The following is a 24,881-nucleotide window of genomic DNA, read 5'->3' as shown; positions in this document are numbered from 1 at the left end:
CCATCCATCCATCCATCCATCCATCCATCCATCCATCCATCCATCCATCCATCCTGTTGTATCTATCCATCCATCCATCCATCCATCCTGTTGTATCTATCTATCTATCCATCCATCCATCCATCCATCCAATTTAAAATCACACATATAGATTATACATTTATATAATGTTTTTATATTAAACTATATTTCACATTTAATAATAATTAAAATGTTATGTGATGTAATATATTTGTAATGTAAATTGTGGGCATTTATATAGAATTAAAAACATTTTACTAACATAAATACAACAATTTTAGACAATCCGAGCTGAGCAAATTTAAACATCTGAACATCTTGTTTACTAATGGTGTTTCAGATGGTGAAGATCTTGAGTCTGTACACACCTCAGAGTGATCTGGAGGAGCGAGTGACACTCAACTTCATCCGTCTGGTTCAGGTGAGAGGAAGAGTCTGACTATAGAACGGTGTTCAGTTTTTCTTCAGAGCTGATGGAGAACACTCTTCTGCTTCTTCCTCCTCTACAGGCTCTGCTGAAGGGCCGCTCGGAAGGTCCTCCTCAGCTACTGCTGGACGTCCGGCGTGTGTTTCCCGTCACCTTCCCTCATGATCCTCCAGCACAGGTCACCGCAGAGCAGATCCACATCCCTGAGGCCCTCAAGATCAACTTCCTGCGCAGAGTCTGAACACACTGCACCCACACACACATAATGACACACAGACGCATGCAAGTCTTTCTGCTTTTGATGAATTAGAAAAGGCCCTTTTACATGTGTTTTCAGCATTATTTTATGTTGTGTTGGGAATATTAGTTTAGAAGATTACATTTTTAGCTTTTTGACATTCTCAACATATTATACAACGTATGACTCCCTTATTAATCGTAATATTGATGGTAAAATACATTCAAAACATAACTATTTAAAAAAATAGTTCAAAATAAAAAATAAAATCTAATTTTGTCTTGTTGAACTTGTGTTTTAATTTTTGCAGCGTTTGTTCAAATAATAATAAATCAATACTTTGTTTATAAATTTAATGCAATTTTATTTATGTACTTTTCAAGATTCTTTATGAATCTCATTGCTTTAAATAATAAAAATATACACCTCTTAAATTACACACACATTTAAAAAGTTAAATACACAACAATGTGCAGAGTATAAATCTTTGACAATTTGTATTTTCCATCCATCCATCCAAGTTTTTTATCTATCTATCTATCCATCCATCCATCCATCCATCCAAGTTTTTTATCTATCTATCTATCCATCCATCCATCCATCCTGTTGTTCTATCTATCTATCTATCTATCTATCTATCTATCTATCTATCTATCTATCTATCTATCTATCTATCTATCTATCTATCTATCTATCTATCTATCTATCTATCTATCTATCTATCTATCTATCTATCTATCTATCTATCCATCCATCCATCCTGTTGTTCTATCTATCTATCTATCTATCTATCTATCTATCTATCTATCTATCTATCTATCTATCTATCTATCTATCTATCTATCTATCTATCCATCCATCCATCCATCCATCCATCCATCCATCCATCCATCCATCCATCCATCCCTGTTTTTTTTCTATCTATCTATCTATCTATCTATCTATCTATCTATCTATCTATCTATCTATCTATCTATCTATCTATCCATCCATCCATCCATCCATCCATCCATCCATCCATCCATCCATCCATCCATCCTGTTCTATCTATCTATCTATCTATCTATCTATCTATCTATCTATCTATCTATCTATCTATCTATCTATCTATCTATCTATCTATCTATCTATCTATCTATCTACCCACCCATCCATCCATCCATCCATCCATCCATCCATCCATCCATCCATCCATCCTGTTGTTCTATCTATCTATCTATCTATCTATCTATCTATCTATCTATCTATCTATCTATCTATCTATCTATCTATCTATCTATCTATCTATCCATCCATCCATCCATCCATCCATCCATCCATCCATCCATCCATCCATCCATCCTGTTCTATCTATCTATCTATCTATCTATCTATCTATCTATCTATCTATCTATCTATCTATCTATCTATCTATCTATCTATCTATCTATCTATCTATCTATCTATCTATCTATCTATCTATCTATCTGTGTTTTACATCCATCCACTCATCCATCCGTTTTCTTCCTATCCATCCATGCATCCATCTGTTTTCTTTCCATCCATCCATCCATTGATCCATCCATCCATCCATCCATCCATCCATCTGTTTTCTTTCTATCTATCTATCTATCCATCCATCCTTCCATTTGTTTTCTATCCATCCATCCATCCATCCATCCATCTGTTTTCTATCGATCCATTTGTTTTCTATCTATCTATGAAACTTTAAATTTCATTTGTTCTGAGTATTACTTCCATTTTTAAAAGAATATATAAGGTTATCAAAGACATTTTGTTTTAGATGATTATAAAACCATATTAGATTTCATCCTAAACATAAACGCTTAAAGAAAAAAGTCCTTTACACAATTCGTTTTTTTAACCATTTATTGGAAGTAGAAACAAACCAAGGCTGGCCTGTTTTACCTCCATCCCCGATAAGAACGATCATATTTAGCAAAACGAAAATTAGAAACATCTTTGTATAAAAAAACCTCTCATGCTAGTACAGTCTGTACCACTACACATCAGTAATACATATTTATATATTCACAAGCCTTCCAAAAATAGAAAATAATACCCAAATATCAAAATAAACCGAAAGAAAAGTCAGACGACAATTGAATATCACACCAAAGATACATGCTGGCACAAGAAGAATCTTTCCCAACATGCACTGCTTCTTATATACAGGCAACGAGTGGCTGTTTTGTGGTATTGGGCGCAGTGTGAATGACATGCTGTAATATTATTACTCAAAAACGACAATACACGGCTCTATATTTCAAATCCTATCACATCATGCCAGCATTGTCCAGTCCGCAGTCAATTCAACATTCATTAACATCATTTCCTGTGGTTCAATATTACAGCAGTGAACGGAAGAAAACTAAAATAATACACATTTGCAGCTTCTGTTACTCGCAATGTAAACAATAATAATTTTGACACAGAACAGATGCATAGACTATTTGTAGAGAAATAAACATGAAGCGGGTAAAAATTGTAGTGAAAGGTTGAAAAGTTGACGTCAAAATGAAAATTCGCACATCATTTTTATCAAATCTGGAGATTTCCGTAAATCGATTAACAGTTTGTTCAACCAAAAGTGTAACGCTTCAAAATGTTCATAGAGATCACAAATTAAATCCATATGAATTTATCTGTTTAATCGAGTCCCAAAATCACACCTGCAGCCAATCAGCAGTAAGGGTCATGTCTTGTAACTATTGTGGAGGTATAAAAATGGGTGCGGTCTTATTGGGCAATCCGCTTATTAAGAGTGACGTCACGCGAAGCAGCTTCCGAGTCCAAGCGATCTGTCAAACTGTATGAGGAGACTCAAGAAATGGTAATAATAAACATTTACAAAGCGATGTGATACTTTCGAAAATCACAGTCGCAATACATATATCCATGCCTAATATCCGATGGCCAGAAAGTGATTAACCTTTTAGAAATTGTTAAAATATTGACGTCATTGATGCAGCAAGTCCAGAGACTGTCGTGTACACCATGATTTAATATAAAATTCACTTTAATGTGTGATGGGACTAAAAAGTGTCCATAAACAAATATTTTCTCAACTCAAATGAGTAGCGGCTTGGGTCTGGAAACTATTTCATATGTCACGACTTAACAAGCGGATGGGCATCTTCGTATTGGTGCTTTCAAATATCAACATTGTTCCGGAAATTTTGCTTAGTGCATCTTGACGTTTTTTATTTACTGGTTTACACACTATTTTAACAGTTGAAAGAATTTGTAATAATCAGAAAGTATGTTCAATTGAAATCATGAAGAAACCTAATAAACTTAAGAACTAATTATTTAAAGGAAAGAAGAAAAATTAGGTAGTTTTTTTTGCATTCAAATTAAAACATGAAGGAAAAATTGTGTAATTAGTAATTATGACTTTGAGATACAGATACTTTCTACTGCATAATAGTAATGCACTGTAAAAATCAATTACCTGACTTTACTTTAAAAAGTGAGTAAATCTGCCTTAAAATTAAGTAAATGGACTCATGTTATGAATGTTAAAGGTGCAGTATGTAAGTTTGACGCCCAGTGGTTGAACTAGGTATTGCATCCTGGATCAAACAAATGCAAGTGCAGGTTGCCAGATTGAGGACCAAAAGGAGCGAGTCTGATGATCGAGCCTAAAGACTGATTTAAATCGTGTTCTATATAAAAGCAACGGCACACGATAGAAGGAATATTCTCCATATTAAAAGGAGTTTTTGTTCTAACTGACATTGCAGCTTGCAGCTGAACAACAGAAAACTGACAACGATCACCTCAGGTACACCTCATGTGCTTTATTCAGTATTAGATGCTAATAGTGTGAGTTTGAATGACATTTATTGCCATACTACTGAAAGCAGAAGCAGATAGTTCACCTCAGATCTTGAAAATGAAATAAATACTTTAAAATGTTACTTTAGACTCAAAGCCAACACATATCAGTGATTCAGCATGTACATTTAATAATGTTAAAGTGGGTTAATATGTATTAATTAGATTATAAACTTTACCATTTCGTTGGGAGTGCAGTGAGTGCACTATTCTGTGCTTCTGATTGGCTGTATTTAAATTTGTCGTGTTTCGTTTGGTGCAAACAGCTAAATTGCTTATCGCTGCAAATCTCGTCATGTAGTGTGTTGTTAGGACATGAGGTTACAATGTAATCTGCTCAACTAATGTTTATGCTCGTAATATTTATATAATTTGCTAATTAATAACCTCATGTAGAACTCTGAATCTGCGTCTCATTTCTGAGTCTGCTATTGTCCACTTGAGGTCGCATTTCAGTCACGGACGCATGCATTGAGAGCCTATCTAAATGAATGAATGAATGAATGAAATATGCAGATTTCTAACAAGGCAACCCAGGGGTACTAAAATAAAATCGGTTAAAGTGGCGTTGGGTGGGTCAAAAGAACCAAAACAAAAACAGCATTCTGGCACTTTTTTTCAAAGCAGAATATCTGACTTCAACATTGTTTTTCAGATAAACAAGAATGTTCACTTGGCATGTTTCTTAAACATCTGCAAACATATTATGGTATTTTTATGCTTTAAACGAGTCAAAAACGCACATACAGCACCTTTAAGTCAACTTAACAGTTCTCAGTTAGAATAGGTTTAGTAAAGTCAGCTTGTAGCTTTTAAGGCAATGGGTTTACTCATTTTATTTATTTACTTTTTTATAGTAATGTAAGTAATCATTTTTACAGTGTATATTTCTGATTAACTAACTTAATAGTTGTAACTAACCTAATAGTTGTACACATCAGTATGCACATAGCAAATAAAAATAAGCCATTTATTTGCACAAGCAAACTTCATATTTAAACATTCTGTTTAATATCTTTGCAGTTTAATATTCCAGTCCACGTTTTTTTTTTTGATAAGGTGAACAGTCCCATTTTTGATTCAATGTCAAGAACTAGTGGCAACTGCCTAGCATTGCTTGCGTCTGCACTAAAAAGCTGCACGTGAACAAACCAAAAGCACAACAGCCGAGTAAAACAAAAAATTTGCGGCAGCATGATAGAGTGTATCTCTCCAAACCTGCAGGTGGCAGTATCTGTATAGTCATTCCCGAAAGGAACTGTAAACAAAGCAGCATTTACATACCATTTTACAGTATTTCTTGCTCAACAGGAAGGGATTCGCTTGTGTAAATATGTCTGATAATCTGATAGTCCATATACGCAAATATTTAAGAAATCCATCGAAATAACAGTTGGCTTTTATGTGTTCCTTCATGGCATGTGACTGTCGGCTTGGTGTGTCCCGGGCTTTAGTAACATTTTGAAGCATTAGTGTAAGTAGTCTTTCAATAGAGGGACAGAAATCACTCATATTTCATAAACTTGTCTCCAATAGTGTTCAGAAGATGTAAATGTGAATTAACAATGAACAAGGACTGAATCCTTTAGTGATTCAATTAATAATCATTAATTCAATCATCTCATATTTTCACAAGTAGACCGACAACATGACTAGTCTCTGCCATTTAGCACAATAGAGCATGGAATAACCACTATAGGGCGTTTATCCCACATTATAGAGCGTTCCTCTTGTGCTTGTCTAAAATGGTGGATGGTTTGGCAGTAAAATGGCAGGATTCATCAACAGTAGTGATGGCAAATCTATACAACTGTGAATCTTCTGAGGTGTAAAACCAGAGATTGCTTTAGTGGATTTGCAGATGGGGGAAAAAGGCCCCATTAGCATGACACGGTCTGACATTTAAATGTGATGTTATAAAGTGAGATTTCACTGAAACAGGCAGCTCTGGTGTCTAATACAAGCAGTGTTTGTCAGTCTAGACTTGCACATATACATCGTATAAACCGTAGTGCCTTACCATGCCAACAAACACTGGATAAACCGCACAGGCACTCAAAACATGAACAGATCAGAAAACATACACAAAAGACAGGACAGAGGAGGCCCTGTGATTGAATCGAGATCATCTTTACAAAGTGTCAGTATCTTGTAGTCTTACGACAAGCGTCTTTTGTAGGATTTCCTGCAAACTTCTTCATATTTTCATTCTACAGGAAAAGCAACCACTCTGCTTTCAGAGGTCTATTTGGTTGTAGGTCTATTTTTTCGCAATTTTTTTCTTGTGCTTTTAAATAATTGCATAATGTTTGACCCATAGGGGGTTTTGGTCCCTATTAAGGAGGTTGGGGGTGAAATGGTTATTATGCAGTGGAGAAACGATACCCTGACATTAACACACCCTTTTAATGGGCGTAGGAATGATCGACAAAAGGCCGCACGAAAGAGGTTTTCGACATCATTACAGATTGTTGAACATGGAAGAAAAAAATTGTGTTTGACAAATCATGGCACTGTGTAGCACTCTGTCGTGTTTACATGCCTTAATCTGGTTTATTTCATAGACGCATTTGCAAACAAACAAAAAAAAAAAGGAATATAATAAATATAAATATACTTTTAACATAGATTCTTTATTATTATTATAATAATTTTAAATAGAATTTATTTGAAATAATATTATCTAGATTTATATTTTGAGACATGTGTGCAGTTATTTAATATGTTTTTGCAGAATAAATAGATAAATATGTGTTTTATTTAAGTATCTTTTGGCAAGATGACTTGGAATATGCATTATAAAAATCAAGGTCATCACAAACATCAAGTATTTAAGAGATACAATATCATGTGTCTGTTTCATGTGCCAAATTGTGCTTGTTAAACAAGCCCTTACTGGCAGGTCTAATGGCAGTGCACTGAATACAAATATATAACTGCTTTGTCACGTAAACAGTTGGTCATTAAAGTGAAGAACCAAAGATGTCTTGTGTATTTTTTTCTATGCGCTAGTGCAACATCTGAAAAACAGGGGGCAGTGTTTACGCCAAAATTACCATGCCTCGCTAGCTACTTCCTGGTCTTAGCTCCGCCCCTCTTCAGCAGATCGCTGGTCAGATTTGAGCTTGACGAATTCTTTCGCAACATCATCGTTGTTGCGCTGGGACAGGATTCGTAGTACTGTCAGGCCGGTTTCGTCCATGTGAATACGTTTACCTAGCGGTAGCCAGCATGCTACGCTACCTCGTGGTGCTACATCCTTCAGCTGCAGTACTGCCATGCCAACGGTGCGGTCCTCTCGTGCGAAGCAGTAGTCTTTCACACACACCTGAAGTTCGTAGCATTCTGGTCCCACTTCGTTACTCAGCGTGCTTGGTAAAAGAAGCAGTGACATCAGGATCTATGGTTTATTTCAGGAAGTGTAGCAGAGATAAATTGCAAGAAGCAAGGATAGGTCACTTACAACGTGAAGGTCTCGTTGTATTTTGGAGCCCAGCTGTTGTTCTTGGACTTGGTGGCGTACTTCCTCTTCTTATCGCTGAGATGAGGGCCAATGATGTAGACTTCCACAAAGGGCCGGAAAATTCCAGAGGTTTGCCACCGTAGGTCATTTGCAGCCACCACTATAAAAAATACATTTATTGAAAAACTTTTTACACATTTAACTTGTACCTCATTATGTAACCACGAACCAGACGTACCATTCAATCACACAGATTGTACAAAAAGCTTACCTTTATGGGAATACAGCAAGTAACTAGGGTATTACCCTTCTTTGTACCCCTAAAAGGTTCTCAGCATTACCATGAGGTTATGAGGTAATAAAATGAATCTTTTAGGGGTACATTTAGATTTTCCCTTTTGAAAAAAAGGACAGTCCTTTGAGGAACCAATAAGTCAATGCAAAAATGTCAATGAACTTACAGCAGCCCCATCATTCTGGGAATGTTTTGCGGCACTTGACAAGGCTTTCATCAGTGTGGTGATGTGAGGAACCAAAATGGTACCTTTTTACAATGTAGGCACTCTATTGATATTATGAATCTACTTGTGCATTTGAGGTACCTCACCAAACAAGAAAATTTTGGAAACCTCAAAAGCAGAGCTGAGAAAACCTAGTGCTCCGCTTGATACTTTTCCCATTACACTGCAAATCTGACCATGTTTGAGGAACTGTTTTGGGTTCTGCAGATTCATATCCAAAGATAACCTATTTTGAAGTTTTACAAAAGTTTACTGAGGAACTTACAGGATGGAACCAGTGGAACAAAGAATTTATAAGAATTCCAATGAATGTCAAAAGCTCTTCAAGTAACCCTACTTGATGAGGCTTTCTGGAAAGTCCTGCCAGTAATTCTATGTTGACTAACACCATTTTTATCATGTACGCAAAGGTTCCATAACTTTGCCCTTCCAGGTCCACTGTAGTTTAGCTCCAACCCCAGTCAAACACACATGAACAAGCTCATCATAATCATCTAGAGGGTTTCAGGCAGGTGAGTTTGAGGGATTGTTATACTGCAACATTTAAGCTACTTTGGAGACAATTTTAGGTTCCTCAGATTAGTGCAAATGGGGACAAGGGGTGGGCAACTTAGGGTGCTTTCACACTAGCACTTTTGGTCTGCACACGGGTTTGTTTGATGTCAGAGTACGGTACATTTAGCTTGTGTGAATGTGTCTTCTGAACTCGGGTGCGCACCCACAAATCGTACCCGAGGCCACCTGAAAGAGGTGGTCTGGGGTACGGTTCACACGAACTCTGGTCCGGTTCACTTCTGGTATGAATGCAATCATACAAAATAATAGAAGTGAACTGCCAACTGTACAACAAACTATCGTATTCATAACATTAATTTGTGTTTGTGTGTGTGTGTGTGTGTGTGTGTTTCTGTGTATCACGAACTGTACCTTGGTGACAAGCGAGACTGAGCCAGGGTAAACACAATGATAATGTCTGCTTGTCTCCTCCAAAAACAGCTTCTGCAGACATTGCGTGATGTTCTGAACGTTTATAATATATTTACAGCAGATCAGTAAAAGCAGAACGACTACGATGTGCGTGCGTCTTTCCATTTTGGCACTTTGCTTTCGTGTCCGTCACCTAGCAACAGCTGTACACACAACAGCAGCTCGATGACGCAAGTGTATCGAGGTTCAGAAGGAAAAAAAACACAGTGTGAACACAAACCAACCAAAAAGGTGACAAGGGGGGACAATTGAACTTGGGTACAGTCCAGGCAATTGTGAAACCACCCTTAAAGGTCCTCGAAGGCCAGTTTCATCAGCTTCTGAACACATATTTTCAGGATTACTTGAAAACCACAGGCAGGTATGTTTTATTAGAAGTGGAGCTAAACTTTGATGGATGTTGGTCTTCCAGGACCAGAGTTGCCCATCCCTACTCTTACCCTTTGAAAAAATGTCAGTTCTCTGAGGAACATGCAGGATGGAGGTTGTTTAGAGGGTTTGAGCAGTGTACAGATCCAAAATGCTGCTTCACATTCTTTTTCATTTTTATAGTATAGGCCTGGGCATCTCAAATCAGAGATAAATAAGCTCTAAGAATGACTCAACAAGGTCTACAGCACTGGATTATTAATCTCCATCCTTAATCAAACACCTTAAGAACATAACCACAGTTTTTGGGATTACTAGAATATTACAGGTAAATTCTTTGAGTTTGGTTGGTGGAAAACTCTGCAAGGCATTTGACATTTGTCCCATTACACTGAGGATCTAGAGCACGGGTGCCCAATCCTGTTCCTGGAGATATACCTTCCTGCAGAGTTGTTGCAGTATGTGGTAGCATCAATGATTTCCACATGAGGTCATATGACTGCAAAAATCACACTGTGTACGCCCAGCTTTAAGAAGGTAATCAAACCTCAAGCTTTACATTTTAACCTCATACGGCACTGCTTACCCTTTACTGTAACTTTGTGCTCTCCAGTATTAGGATGAGTGAAAATCTCCACATGGATGGATACTTCTCCAACTGCATCATCAACACCAGTACCTGCAGACAAGGCGACACAAGTCAACACTCCATATCCAGCCTTGCAAGATCAGTATGCATCATATACTTGCATCAGTATGGCTCAATGGAACTTATAATCACTGCCTTCATAGATTCAGTAACCAGCAGAGTCATACAGAGGCAATGTATGCTTTGAGCTGACTGGATGGCACGGAGGTTTAAACATTGTAAGAGTGTTGAACCTTGGATTCAGAGATTATTAATAGTATAAAAAGGAACTATTCAATGTCGGAGTACTTGTTAAATACAAACTCAGAGCCTATTTAAGTTCTGAATGAGTTCAAAAGTGGACTTTTATTTGCACAGTACTTTAAAAGTACAAATAAGTCATAACTAAGCTACTAATTTACTTAGGAGTTAAAATACATATTGCTAAAAGGATTGAGCTGAACAAATTTGGCTTTACATGATTGAGGTGACACATTTATTACTTAAATAAGCTTCGAAAATGATTGAACAAGTAACCAGTGCAACACATCTCTGGATCTGAATTTGTGAGGCTTGGTCAGGCACAAATGTGGGTACACTTTATTTCAGTGTCTGTAATCAACTGTCATGACTTGAAATAGTTAATGAAATTAGCTTATAATACACAGACAACCAAAATAAAGCAATGCCTCACAGGATTCTTCGACAATAAAGTGTTTCAAATACAAAGAGAAGTGTATCATGAGTGTACCATCTGCACACAGGCAACTTGGGCACACTTGATTGGAGTTTCATGAAGGGTTTATAATTAGGATGGGGAAGGGGAGAGCAGTCCTATCGGTCCAGTCATTTGTGAAGAAGACAAGGAGAACATCTGCTAATGTCTTTTACTTGGTTTCAATGCAGGCAGGTACATGCGAAAAACCACTTCCATTCGCATTCAACTCCATTCACACTCATGGAAAAATGCCAAGGTGTTTAGTATATGCTACACTAAGGGTGCCCAAACTCAGTCCTGGAGGGTCGGTGTCCTGCATAGTTTTGCTCCAACTTCCTTCAGCAAACCTGTCTGGAAGTTTATAGTATAGCTTGAAAAAGCTTGATTAGCTGGTTTAGGTGTGTTTAATTGGGGTTGGAACTAAAATATGCAGAATACCGGCCCTCCATGACCAAGTTTGGGCACCCCTGAGTACACTGATCGCAAACAAAACTTGCACTTGTGCTTTTAAATTGTTCAATTTCCGTTGAGTGATCCGATGCAACTAAATCTCAATTAAAAGGCTCAAACTTTGGCATCATTTTGCAGAATTCAGGTCAGCAGTAATCATGTAATAACTAAAAAACGGAGTCCTTGCTTTCGCCATCTGTTACATATGTGCGCTAGTCAGAGAAACAGGCTGACAATGCAGTTTCCTCAGAGCAGAAGTGTCTGAGCAAGCAGGGATTTGAAAGAGCTCAAACATTAGCAGCACGCTAGCAGTAATGCTGACGGATGTGGATGCAGCAATTTTTGACTACACCTAAGCAAATAACATCTGGATCAGCATTCAAGGTCACTTTTCACAACAATAAATACAAACACAGAGAAAACAACAAGAAATGAACTTTAACAAAATATGCTTTCTCCAGCATAGCAAAATCTAAAATAAACAAGTTCAAGTTATAATCATATACATCCATGTGCAAGTTTTCCCAGGGCCCATAAATGCCAATTTAGGGCCGTCTGGAAGTGATGTGAACTGACAGAAAGCATGTCACCTGACCTCAGGGGTGCTCTCTGATTGGCTGAGGGAGAGTTGTCTTGTTATAATGAGCCTAAGGGGTGAGACCAAAGGGAAAGGAAACCGCGTTGCGTAAATCGCGCAGAGCAACAGAACAGACCCTGCCTGCGGACAAGCTGAGTCAGTCGCAATTAATGTCACGTCTACATTCGACAATGTGCTCGGAAAAATAACATTTGGTCACGGTCTCTCACTCACTTACTCACTGACACTCACAGCTCATCATCCGCAGTGCACACATGCACCTCTCACACTGCAGAAGTGTGTGCATTCATCATTCACTGCCATTCAAAACACACTTCATCCTGGGCTTTTCTTGCTGCTGTAGAGTCAAGATACATTTCAGACCAATGTATGTGAACAAACAGCATGTTCTTCCCAGGTACTCATACATGCAAGGCCCTTTCTTGGGGGGAAGATATGGGTGGTCGTGTTTGGCAAGCCATTTTAGCATTTAAGCCTTAAAATGTACTTGCATATGTTTTCATGCTACTAGTATTTATTATACCTACTAGCATCTGTTTTATCAACTATTGGTGCTTATGCATTAACTTTCAGTATTGGATTTTTAGGTAATGATTATTCTTTAGATACTAGTATCTTTTTCTCAATAATAGAACTTATTAGTTAGACACTAGTACTCATTTATTAGATACTACTGATTAAATATTCATATTTACTAAATAGATAATAGTATTAATTTATCACATAATAGTAGCTATTCATCAGACACTAGATCTTTTTTCTTACTAGCACTTAAACTGAATAGTTCCTATAGAATACAGAAAAAAATTGTTACTAGTACCTTAGAGTTAAGTAGAGTTAACCTTAAGATGAATACCTAAAAATGCAATAGAGCCTAAAAAAAACAATGTTTTTAGGCTCTATTGAATGGTTTTTTAAACCCAAAATGATCTGCAATGGTATCTTAATGAATCTGCAGTAGTATCAAAAAATCTGCAGTAGTACTAAATATTCTGCACAAGTAAATAAGGAATAAAGAATCCACATTAGAACCTAAAGAATATGCCCTGATACCTAAAGAATAAGCAATAGAGCCTAAAGAATCTCCACTAATACCTACAGAATCTTAACTAGAACCTAAAAAAACCAAAACTAGTAGCTAAAGAATAAGCAGTAGAACCTAAAGAATCTGTACTGGTACTTAAAGAAGCTGCACTAGTACCTGCAGAATCTGAACTAGAACATAAAACATAAGAACCAGTAGCTAAAGAATAAGCACTAGAACCTAAAGTATCTGTACTGGTACCTAAAGAAGCTGCACTAGTACATACAGAATCTGAACTAGAACCTAAAGACTATGAACTAGAACTTAAATAATCTGCCATTGTACTTTAGGAATCTGCACTAGAACCTAAATAATCTGCACTTGTACCTAAGGAATCTGCACTAGTAACTAATGACCAAGCACTAGGAACTAAATAATCTACACTATAGAATATGCACTAGCAGCTAAAGAATAAGCACTAGTAGTTAATGGAATAGCTACTAATTGCTTAAAATAGGTGCTAGTAGCATGAACATAGACAGTAGTACACTATTTGGATTAAATGTTAAATGGGCTTTCCACAGGTTGTGGGGCATGCGACTGGCCCGTTGGAATGGGAGGTGCATGATCTGATTGGGGTGGATCACTGATTGGTTCTTTGTCATGAAGGGCACTGGGCCCCACGTGAACGTACCCTTCTCAGGGTACACGTCTTCGCTTTGGGTGAACCTTACCCCTTTCCCTCCATGAACTGTTCAAAGAGAAGGAGAGGACGCAGAAACATACAGAAAGAAATTGAGAGCACATGGTGATGGGGATTTGAGAGAGAAAAAAAGGAAAGGCAGAAGAAAGAAAGAAAGAAAGAAAGAAAGGCAGTCCAACAAGCTAAGCAAATATCAATAGGAGTGTATTTTCAACCTGCTGTAGCTTTTTAGACAGATAAACACACTTGCTTTCATATGTGTTTAAATTATTAAATGAAGCAGTGACATTCATCCCTGATTATATTTACATGAAGATCTATTAAAATGGCTTTGCCTGGGACATCATAACCTAAAGTGTGTCAGGATTCCCTAAGTGTGTGAGGGACAAAATGATAGAGATCAGATAAACTAGGTTTAAAAAAAAAAAACATTGTTGACATTTTATTTTATATTTTGTAATATTAATATATATTAAGCAAAGTAAAATACTTAAAACCAAACAACCAAATATTGAAACCAAAATGTATAACTTTGTATAACATTGTTTTTAGTAACAAAAATACATTAGAACTTATCTGTAATTTTTTTATTTTATTAAAGATTAATGTACAGCCGAAGTCGAGGAACAAAAAAAATGCAGCGAGCGCAGTGTGCACAAGTCTTACCCTGTGTATTCTGAGACTGAACAAAGGTCTTGATGAGTTTGTCAGTAGCCTGAGTGTAGAGAGACAGAGCGTAATGTAGAGACTGGAGATCTGGACTCTTCTCCAAGAACGTCTTCTTCAGCCCCACACCTCCAGCATGGAAATATTGCTGAGAAACCACAAAACACCACACTCTGCTTGTTAAACTGGGAGAAACAAACGTTTGTAGTTGCCTCAAGAACTGAGCAAAGAGCCGAAGCATTGTTTGCTATCTTGGATTTAACAGCTTGTAATTCACATCAAATTCGATTGCCAGTACATATTTCAGTTCTGTTTAAATGAGGGTGTTTATTTCCGTTTCGATATTTGAAATTAGCTCAGCTTTAACCTCCATAATGTCAGTGTGTTCCGTTGACTCGGACATCATACTAGGTGTGTTAGTATTAGTGTTGTCACGATACTGGAATTCGATACCAATCGGTACTGAAATTTTAAAAATATCCATTTCCTGCTAACATTTGAGCGCGTTATTAAACAGCGTTGATTTGCCATTGTGTTCACATGCTCAACAGAAATGACTGTGATTGGCCTTGAAGGACATCAGTTCACCAAACTTACTGCTGTTTACTGAGTGTAACCACAGATACAGGGACACTGGATCGCAGGGGCGTAGATTTAGGGTGGACGGAGAGGACGTGTCCCCGCCAATATCTACCAACTACTGAAATGTCCCCACCAATAATTTCATTCACTTAAAAAATATTGCGCTGTCAATATAAACCTAGATATGCCGAAAGGGTTAAATCTCGTCTCTCCCTGAGTCGCACCGCCCCCCAAACACATATTAACATTGTGATTGGCTGTGCCTTTCCCTGCTGTCATGTGAGAGGCTGCTTTCAGATACAAGCAGAACAAAACAACTGTGCAAGGTGAATTTCTCGTAATGTGTGTGAGGTGAGTGACACGCACAAGTGAGGATGGCGGTAGCAAAAAAAGGTGGACATAAAGAGCTTTTTTCAACGAAAAGTGTAAGTCACATGAACTCAAGTTCACCACTGAATGAGTCCATCATGATAATGTCGCTATTGCTTGTGTTTTTCAAAGCTTTTACAATCAGTCTAACATTAAAGACTAGCCTGTGAACAATATTCCCTGAAAACTAACTGCAGAATAAACACCTACATGTAAACGTATATGACCCTGCCAGTTCTCCTAATCAGGAGTAACATCTCCAATTTCGGTTGAAACAATTTGTCAGAAAAACAACAGCCTGTGCTCCATCTTTTAATAATACTATGAGACATGTTTAATTTGGGCGACGCATTGGACGCACTGTCGCCTCACAGCAAGAAGATCGCTGGTTCGAGCCTTTCTGTGTGGATTTTGCATGTTCTCCCAGCGTTCGTGTGGGTTTTCTCCAGGTGCTCCGGTTTTCCCACAGTCCAAAGACATGCGGTACAGGTGAACTGGGTAAGCTAAATTGTCCATAGTGTATGAGTGTGAATTAGTGTGCATGGATGTTTCCCAGAGATGGGTTGCAGCTGAAAGGGTATCCACTGCATTAAGCAAATCAGCAGTTCACTCCGCTGTGGCAACCCCAGATTAATAAAGGGATTAAGCCAAAATGAATGAATGATCAGTTAATAAACATTATTTTAACATTACACTTTCAGGCCTGTAGCCAGCTTATTTAAAGGAGAGGTTATTTGTTTTCAGAAAAACTGAACCTTTTTGCAGTTATTTACCTAATTAATTATTCATTCTGTTTAATTGAGGTATAAATATTACATTTAAGTGACATATTAAGAACTCTTTTTGCTGGATTATCTTGTAAGTTATTATAACTACACTTTTTGATGTACCAAAAATATTCCTACCTTTTTGTCAGATTGCTTTATTTACACATGTGCATTTAAACTGTAAGTTTTATATTACAGTTTTATAAATAATAAAAATACTTTGAATTAGAAATTAGAACTTTAAATTCTTGGAATAAAGAAATGAGTTCAGATGCCAAAACCTCTAAATGTCATGTAAAATGAGCATTTTTCTTAGCCTCGTATATTTATGTTCAGTTATTTCACTTTAAAAGTAATGGAAAGAACGTATTCGTCACTATAAAAGTCAAATCCACACACAGGAATGGGAGAAAAATGCTAATTTTAGAAGAAAATATTAAATGGCATTTAGAGGTTTTTGCATCTAAACTCTTCAAAAATGAAAATATACTTATTTTTAAAATACAACTTTGTATCAGAATTTTCTTTGGGAAATCTGTTAAAACTTGATTTAAATTAAAAACTGAAGCCTATATGCAAATAACAAACTGGCCAATGCATTCAATCTTCCTCAGTGAGAATTTGGCCATTTGAATAATAAGATAAATTCAAACATAATAATAATCCAACTTTTGGTCTTTCAAACCACCTGAACCCCCTTGGCTACGCGCCTGACTATTTAATTTAACTTAATAAATTGTATGAAGAGAGGATTAATTAATAATATATTTTAATAGCAGTTAAATAATTAATAGCAATATATAAAATAAATAATATTCATTCTTGGTGGGGTTGTGGGGGGATTGTATTCACTCGTCCCCAGTCCCCACCAATGTCAAGTGCAAACCTACGCCCTTGCTGGAGCGTTTCAAATAGACAGCTGGTTTGTCTGTAAGCTGACATACGAGCAATGCGCTGATCAATCACAGCTTTAAAACTCTCCATTGTCCCTGTATCTGTGGTTACACTCAGTAAACAGTGGTGAGTTTGGTGAACGGATGACCTTTATGACCAACCACAGTCATTTCTGTTGAGCCCGAGACCACAACGGCAAATGAACAATGTTTAAGAACTTGCTCAATAGTGCTCAAATGTCCAGGGGAAATGGACGTTTTTTAACATATCAGTGTCGATTGGTATCAAATTCCAGTATCGTGACAACCCTAGTTTGCATCCATTTGGTTAGCAGCGGTTTTTCCCATGTACATGTATTTGCGTAGTTTGCTTGCCATTTGGATTTATAAAGAAACAAGCCATCTTATGTAGAGTAGTGAAGTTTTGGATAGGTGTGGCGTATCTTATTTTCAATGAAAGAGCCAGTACAAGCTTGACTCTGGGTGTAAAATAGAATATTAGTGTGCTGTACATAGTGGAGAGTAAACATATATTTATGTAGCCAATTGATTCAAGTTATTTTGATTAAATTTGATTTATTTATTCATATTCTACCTCTGCAGTGTGTTGTCACTGAAAATCAGTGGAAGACATAGGCTGCGTTCGAAATCGCCTACTACTACGTAGGTACTGCATTTAAATTCAAATGTACTACTTGACGATTAGAAAAGTACATTCTAATCAGTATAAGATGTATGGAACTATGAATGGAAGTAATGGAAGTATTCAGTAGTATGAATGGAACTCTGATGTACTACATCCGCCATTTTGTCATGATCACGTGACCTACCAGCTTCAGTTCCGTCGCTTCACTCTCATTCATGAATTTTCTTGCGGGGCATCATGGGGTAGTGTAACGTGCATCGGATGCGCACTTCAGAATCTCGCCGGAAGCAGTAGGTCATCCGGGTACTTCTCGCATACCGTTTTTCTAATTCAATGAATTCGGACATACTACTCGGCTCGCGTACTGTTTTTAGCATACTATACAGTATGGAAGCAAGCGATTTCGAACGCAGCCATGATGTTGACAAAGACGTAGAGCTTTTCACTCACCTTTATAGTATCCAGCGCTAACTCAATCACTGCACACTGTTTAGGCGACAGTGCCTTGGCCTCCTCACGAACCATGTGCTCCTACAAAAACAACATTTCAGATTAAATACAGAAAACGCAACAAAAAAAACTTCTAAAGGCCTTGCTAAGTTCATCAAAGCACCTGTGTTCTGCAATGCTGTTTAATTTATAGGAAAATAAATAACGACAAAAGACAGAAACTTATGACTAAATCAGAATACTGCAAAATGTATACACTAGCCTGCATCCTTACCTTAAGCTTGGAAAGCTGACCGAGTTCCTTGGCTGCGTTGAATATGAGTTGAGTGCCCTGAAGATAGATGGAAAGCAAAACGGAAAAGCGAGAAACAAAAAGAAAGAGGATACAGAAGAGAAAAGAGGACATTAGTCAGATCACTGGGTTCGACAGGGTTGTAGACAGAAATATCACATCACAGAGGTCAAAAACAGACAGTCTCAAACGTCAGACACGCACTCGCTCAACCCCAAAACACACAGCCACTCGTCGACACACAACTGTTTGTGCAACAGAAGACACTAGCTACAAACAGAAGACAGAGACAGGAGTTGAAAGGTTTTACAAAACCAGTAGGTCCACAGCCCGAACAACAACACTCTGGTGATATATCTAGTATCTATGACTGGCCGATACTCTAATCTTTGGATATATCACTAAGTGAATGAGGCTTGTGCACCTTATAATACCATTATACAAAAGTGTACAATGTAGTCCTTCTAGGAAAATGAAATAGTTAGTATAATAGTTCTGACGCTGTCGTTTAGACCAGCATAGCCATCGGAGTCTAAAACGACTGTCACACATGCATTATTTACCCCAAGCACCTGTAATAACCCAAAAAAGGGGGGGAGGAGGGGCTCGTCCGGGAGCTATAAATGTTGTCTATGGGGAAATCCATAACTGCTTTCAAAACAAGGGGTTAAAAAAAACAAAAACAAAACAAAACACTGCTTCCATCGGTTTGTTTCAACAGGGGGGACCCAAGTCACACAAAGAAGACATTGAGAATGAGAGAGAAGAGAGATAGAGAGACAGGACACATTGAGCTAAATGGGGATTCAGTTCTTACATCACTGTGACAAGCAAGCTTCACCCTGCCCTGTGAAGAGAGGATAGTGTAATTAACTTCAGAAGTGGTCTTGGCCCTATTTAATAGGCTGACAGTGGCCATTATCCAGAAACTGACAGACTTAACGGGCCAATCACATCACTTCAGGAGGTTGCAATTTACGAAACAGATAAGACAACTGAAGAAATGGTCTAAGTAGTTTATTGTTAAAGAGAGAGTTCACTCAAAAATAAAAAAGTGGCATAATTTAATCACCTGAATGTCATTTTTGTTGGATTTTTTACATCTCCTTAATAAGGAGATACTTTACAGAATGCTTATGCTGTTATTTTTCATATATTAGTGTATGGCAACTGTTCCAAAGCTAATCAAATATGCTGATAAAGCTATAATAGGTGTCATTATTTAATAAGAGAATTTCACCTTGTAGGGTAAAAGGATTTTTATGTGCTTTATATGAATGTGTGGGCGGCGCAGTGGATAGCGCTGTCGCCTCACAGCAAGAAGGTCACTGGTTCGAGGTCTGGCTGGGCCAGTTGGCATTTCTGTGTGGAGTTTGCATGTTCTCCTCCTGTTTGCGTGGGTTTCCTCCGGCGTGCTCCAGTTTACCCCACAAGTCCAAAGACATGTGGCTAAATTGTCCATTGTGTGTGTATATCCTAGTCTTCCAGGTTGGGGGTTGAGCGTTAAGCGACTCACCTTGTAAAAATTAGATGTTACAAAACACCAACATGATGCGGCTAAATATCAACTTCAATGTAAACGGCACCTGGGAGTAAGTATATGAATGTGCACAACTTTTCATTGGAGTGACTGGAGGCCACAGTGGATTGGAAGAGCTTTGTAATAAAGGTGGGGGTGAGCAAAACTCCCCAAGCAAATTTGGTGTGCAATTATGAATGTATACAAATCAGATTGAGAATGGAGAGTTGAAGGGAAGAATTTCAGAAAATCAATGTGAGGGTGAGTAATTCTGGAACAACAAATATTATATACCATATCTGAATATATGCAAATGGAATTGAGCTATATTTAAATATCTGCAAACGTAAAAGAGATTGTGTTGGTTTGTTAAATAAATAATAATCTATCCTAAATAAAATTAAAGTGAAATATTCACAGTTTCAGAGAAGCATATTTTAAACCGTTTTCACTATTAATGACAAATTTGAATAAGCTGGAAATGCTTTTGCTATGAATTCGCAGCACTGAACATGAACATCTTTCCAGAATACCTCGGAAGCACAAATTCGGTTGGAAGGATGAGAGAATTCAGAAACTCGTTGTGAGAATGAAGAAGTCTGCATATTTGTGCCAGTCTGTCAGATAAAATTGCTTAAAACACCTTAATATTATAGAAAAGGTAAAGTTTGTACAACCAATGATTGATCTTATCCACCCATGACTCACTCATAAGTAAATATACAGCCAATTCTTTGATTATCTATTATTAACGGCAGCACACGCTGAGATAACGAATAAATGATGTGCTCCTATTGCACAGTGGCACCTACGTGACGGATCTTGTCTTGAAGAACGAGAAAACAATTAAACATGCAAGACTTTCTGCGATGGTGTCGTGAGGCATCGCAGGCATGTTATCAGTTGTCGTGAACTATGTCACATTATACGAGAAAAAACCTATTAAATCTTGTGTCACGACGCTCATTTTTTGTTTCCGAATCCCCACGACACCCTGTGTCAAGGATATTGTGACGTAATTGTGACAAATTCGTGTGATCTGACCGGGGCTCAGTAAAACATGTGCAAGAATTCCGATGTACCATATTTGAATATACACAAATTCAAATGTGTATAACATTTTAGTATCAACATTTGGGTGAATAAATTATGACAAGGTTTTCATTTTTGGATGAACAATCATGTTAAAGCATAGTACTTAAAACTGACGTACATTTCTGCGTTCGGAAAGTATTTATAACGCCTTACTTTTACACATTTTTTATGTTACAGCCTTATTCGAAATTGGATTCAATTAATTTATTTCCTTAAAATTCTACACACAATACCCCATAATGACAATGTGAAAAAAGATTTTTTTGAAACTGTTGCAAATTTATTAATAATAAAAAACCTGAAAAATCACATGTCCAGAAGTATTCACAGCCTTTGTCGTGAAGCTCTAAATTGAGCTCAGGTACATTCTGTTTCCACTGATTATTCTTGACATGTTTTAGCAGCTTAATCGAAGTTCACCTGTGGTAAATTCAGTTGATTGGGCATGATTTGAAAAGGCATACACCTGTCTATACAGTATAAGGTCCCAGGGTGGACAGTGCATGTCAAAGCACAAACCAAGCATGAAGACAAAAGAACTGTCTGTAGACCTCTGAGACAGGACTATCTGGTGGCACAAGGCTGGAGAAGTTTAGAGAAAAATTTCTGCTACTTTGAAAGTTCTAATGAGCACAGTGGCCTCCATCATCCGTAAGTGGAAGTTGTTTGGAGCCACTAGGACTCTTCTTAGAGCTGGCCGTCCATCTAAGCTGAGTGATTGGGGGAGAAGAGCCTTAGTCAGGGAGATGATCAATAACCCAATGGTCCCTCTGTCTGAGCTCCAGCGTTCTTCTTTGGAGAGAGGAGAACCTTACAGAAGGACAATCTTCTGTGCAGCAATCCAACAATCAGACCTGTATGGTAGAGTGGCCAGACAGAAGCCACTCCCTGCCTGGAATTTGCCAAAAGGCATCAGAAGGACTCTCAGACCATAAGAAACTAAATTCTCTAGTCTAATGAGACTAAAATTGAACTTTTTGGAGTGAATTCCAGGCGTTAAATTTGGAAACAAGGCACTGCTCATCACCAGGCTAATACCATCCCTACAGTGAAGCATGGTGGTGGCAGCATCATGGTGTGGGGATGTTTTCAGCAGCAGGAACTGGAAGACTAGTCAGTGTAGAGGGAAAGATGAATGCAGCAATGTACTGAGACATCCAGAATGAAAACCTGCTTCAGAGTACTCTTGACCTCAGAGTGGGGTGAAGGTTTATCTTCCAGCAGGACAATGACTCAAAGCACACTGCCAAAATATCAATGGAGTGCCTTCACAACAACTCGGTTAATGGCACAGCAAGAGCCCAGACCTAAATCCTATTGAACATCTCTAGAGAGATATGAAAATGGCCGTACACCGTCGCCTCCTATCCAACCTGTTAGAGCTGTACTGCAATGAGGAATGGGCAAAAATTCCCAAAAACAGGTGTGCCAAGCTTGTGGCATCATATTCAAAAAGACTTGAGGCTGTAATTGCTGTCAAAGGTGCATCAACAAAGTATTGAGCAAAGGCTGTGAATACTAATATACATGTGATTTTTCAGTTTTTTTATTTTTAATAAATTTGCAATCATTTCAAAAAATCTTTTTTCATATTGTCATTATGGGGTTTGTGTGTAGAATTTTGAGGAAATAAATGAATTTAATCCATTTTGGAAAAAGGCTGTAACTTAAAAAAATGTGGAAAAAGTGAAGCGCTATGAATACTTTCCGAATGCACTGCTGTATTCGATTTTTGTGCATTATTTTGTATAATCTAAGGGGTCAACTAAACTAGGCACAAGTGGAAAAAAAAGGTAAAATTCTTTCATTTCTAAACAGAAAATGATAATCATATCTTCATGTGGAAGTAAATGAATTGAAACATCAATTAAAAATGCAGAGCAAAACAAAACTATTTGCACCATAAAATGATAATACATTTTTACAAACATCTTACAAACAAATATTATTGAACTAAACATTATCAAGCCTGGGAATAGAAAACAATTCTCTACAAAAAAAAAATTTGTCACAGAAGACACATCAGTATGAAACCTCAGTGTTGGATCAGACCAATTTGGGTACAACAACACGCAAATACCAGGACAGATTGACAGAATAATGTCTGCAGAGACTATAAAGAGAGGCTCAGGAGTTGAGGTGAAGATCAGACGCAAGCAAACAACCCACAGAGGAGAGAGGTTTCAAACAGGTGACAGAGACAGGGAGGGTGGACCACCTGAAACCAGTTCACGTCACCCAGATAACCGACCCACCACAGACACTAAACTGGGAGCAAAATAGTGTCGCTTTCAGGGGAATGAGTGGAGAAAGGGGTTGGGACTTTGGATTGGACATTTTGTTGGGGTGGGACTCAGAAAAAATAAGGGCCTTGTCCAAGTCAATTAGGAAATGCACCATGCTGCAGCCACCTCGGGTATTACAGAGCGCTGAGGTGGCCAGGGAAAGGAGAGGAGATGTACGAGGAAGAGAAGAAAGAGACAGCAGGAGAAAGAGTGACAGACGAATGAGGATGCATTGGACAAGAGGAAAGGACTCGGCAGCCACACAGAGCAGAAGGAGGTGGTGGGAGAGGGTTCACCCGGCGTGGACGGACTGCGGGACACACAGACGCACAGACAAAAGTGCTCTGGTACTTACTATCATCTGTGGAGGTGGAGCGGGGGGAGAGCGAGAATGTAATAACCAGAGAGAAGGGTCAGTGAAGCTACAAAGAGCCCCACATCAAATCAAAAGAAACATTAACATTCAGTCTACAGGCCGGGTACAATATTATGGTCCCGAGGTCTGGATCAAAACAGGCCCAGTCTGGAGGAATAACTCAACCAAAAATGAAAAAAATCTCACCCCTTAATTTGGATCCAAAATTTGTATGATGTTCCTTCACCCATGTAATACAAAAGGCAGGGTTCTTACACTTTTAAAGCTAGATTGAAGCACTTTTCAAGTATTTTCCAGGTTCATTTTTCAAACTTCCAGCACTTTATAACTGTAGTAAATTACTTATTTACATACACTTAAGTACTTCTTCATCATATTTTATCAGATGTTATTTGTTATAGAATTTTATAGTACAGTGGTCCCTCGCAATAATGCGGTTCATCTTTGAGGTCTCGCAGTTTCGCGAGTTTTTGGTGCAATTTGACATGATTTTTACATTTTATTTTTTTACATGGCATTGTGTTCTGAGTACTGGGGTGCGTTTCCGAAAACCATTGTTAGCCATCTAAGGTCGCAAGTTCCGTCATTACAAACATAGTTAGTTGATTTAGTGTTTCCCAAATCCATCGTTCCAACGAACATTCGCAAACTTGTACGTTTCCAACTACACCTCAAGAGCTGTAGTTAAAGTTAGTTCCTGGTTGTGTTCTATTCCCAGTTTTCCCCCTATGCTTTATTCATTTAGAACATTCTAACATTTAAACTCAGAATGATTTAAAAAAAAAAACATTAAAGTCATCTCTCTTAGGTGTAACTTGCTTTCAAAGTATTTTACAGTTCAGTCTTAGCAATTTTTATGTTGACAATTGCGTTGCCTTCGTTGTGCTCGTTGAAAACATTGATGTCATTTTGAACACAGCCGTGGCTCATGACGAAAGCTACAGGTGACCTATT

The 24,881-nt window shown here is 37.8% G+C and overlaps 1 protein-coding gene and 1 pseudogene across 1 annotated transcript in view; one reads left to right on the top strand and one right to left on the bottom strand.

Moving 5' to 3' along the window:
* LOC130216696 (unconventional myosin-Vb-like) overlaps positions 1-905 on the top strand; it is a 27,447-nt pseudogene extending 26,542 nt beyond the window's left edge.
* A 1,651-nt stretch (positions 906-2,556) lies between these two features.
* Positions 2,557-24,881, bottom strand: part of unc13a (unc-13 homolog A (C. elegans)) — a 55,289-nt gene continuing 32,964 nt past the window's right edge. The window contains exons 36-42 of the mRNA XM_056447364.1: positions 18,635-18,691; positions 18,361-18,441; positions 14,654-14,801; positions 13,979-14,035; positions 10,453-10,545; positions 7,990-8,149; positions 2,557-7,897 (exon numbers count right to left, since the gene is read on the bottom strand). Coding sequence (XP_056303339.1) covers positions 7,609-7,897; positions 7,990-8,149; positions 10,453-10,545; positions 13,979-14,035; positions 14,654-14,801; positions 18,361-18,441; positions 18,635-18,691 — 885 coding nt within the window. The 3' untranslated portion in view covers positions 2,557-7,608. The remainder of the gene's footprint in view (positions 7,898-7,989; positions 8,150-10,452; positions 10,546-13,978; positions 14,036-14,653; positions 14,802-18,360; positions 18,442-18,634; positions 18,692-24,881) is intronic.

Source organism: Danio aesculapii, chromosome 22, assembly GCF_903798145.1.
Source record: "Danio aesculapii chromosome 22, fDanAes4.1, whole genome shotgun sequence".
In the NCBI taxonomy this organism is placed as follows: domain Eukaryota; kingdom Metazoa; phylum Chordata; class Actinopteri; order Cypriniformes; family Danionidae; genus Danio; species Danio aesculapii.
This window is presented reverse-complemented; position numbering and strand designations above follow the sequence as displayed.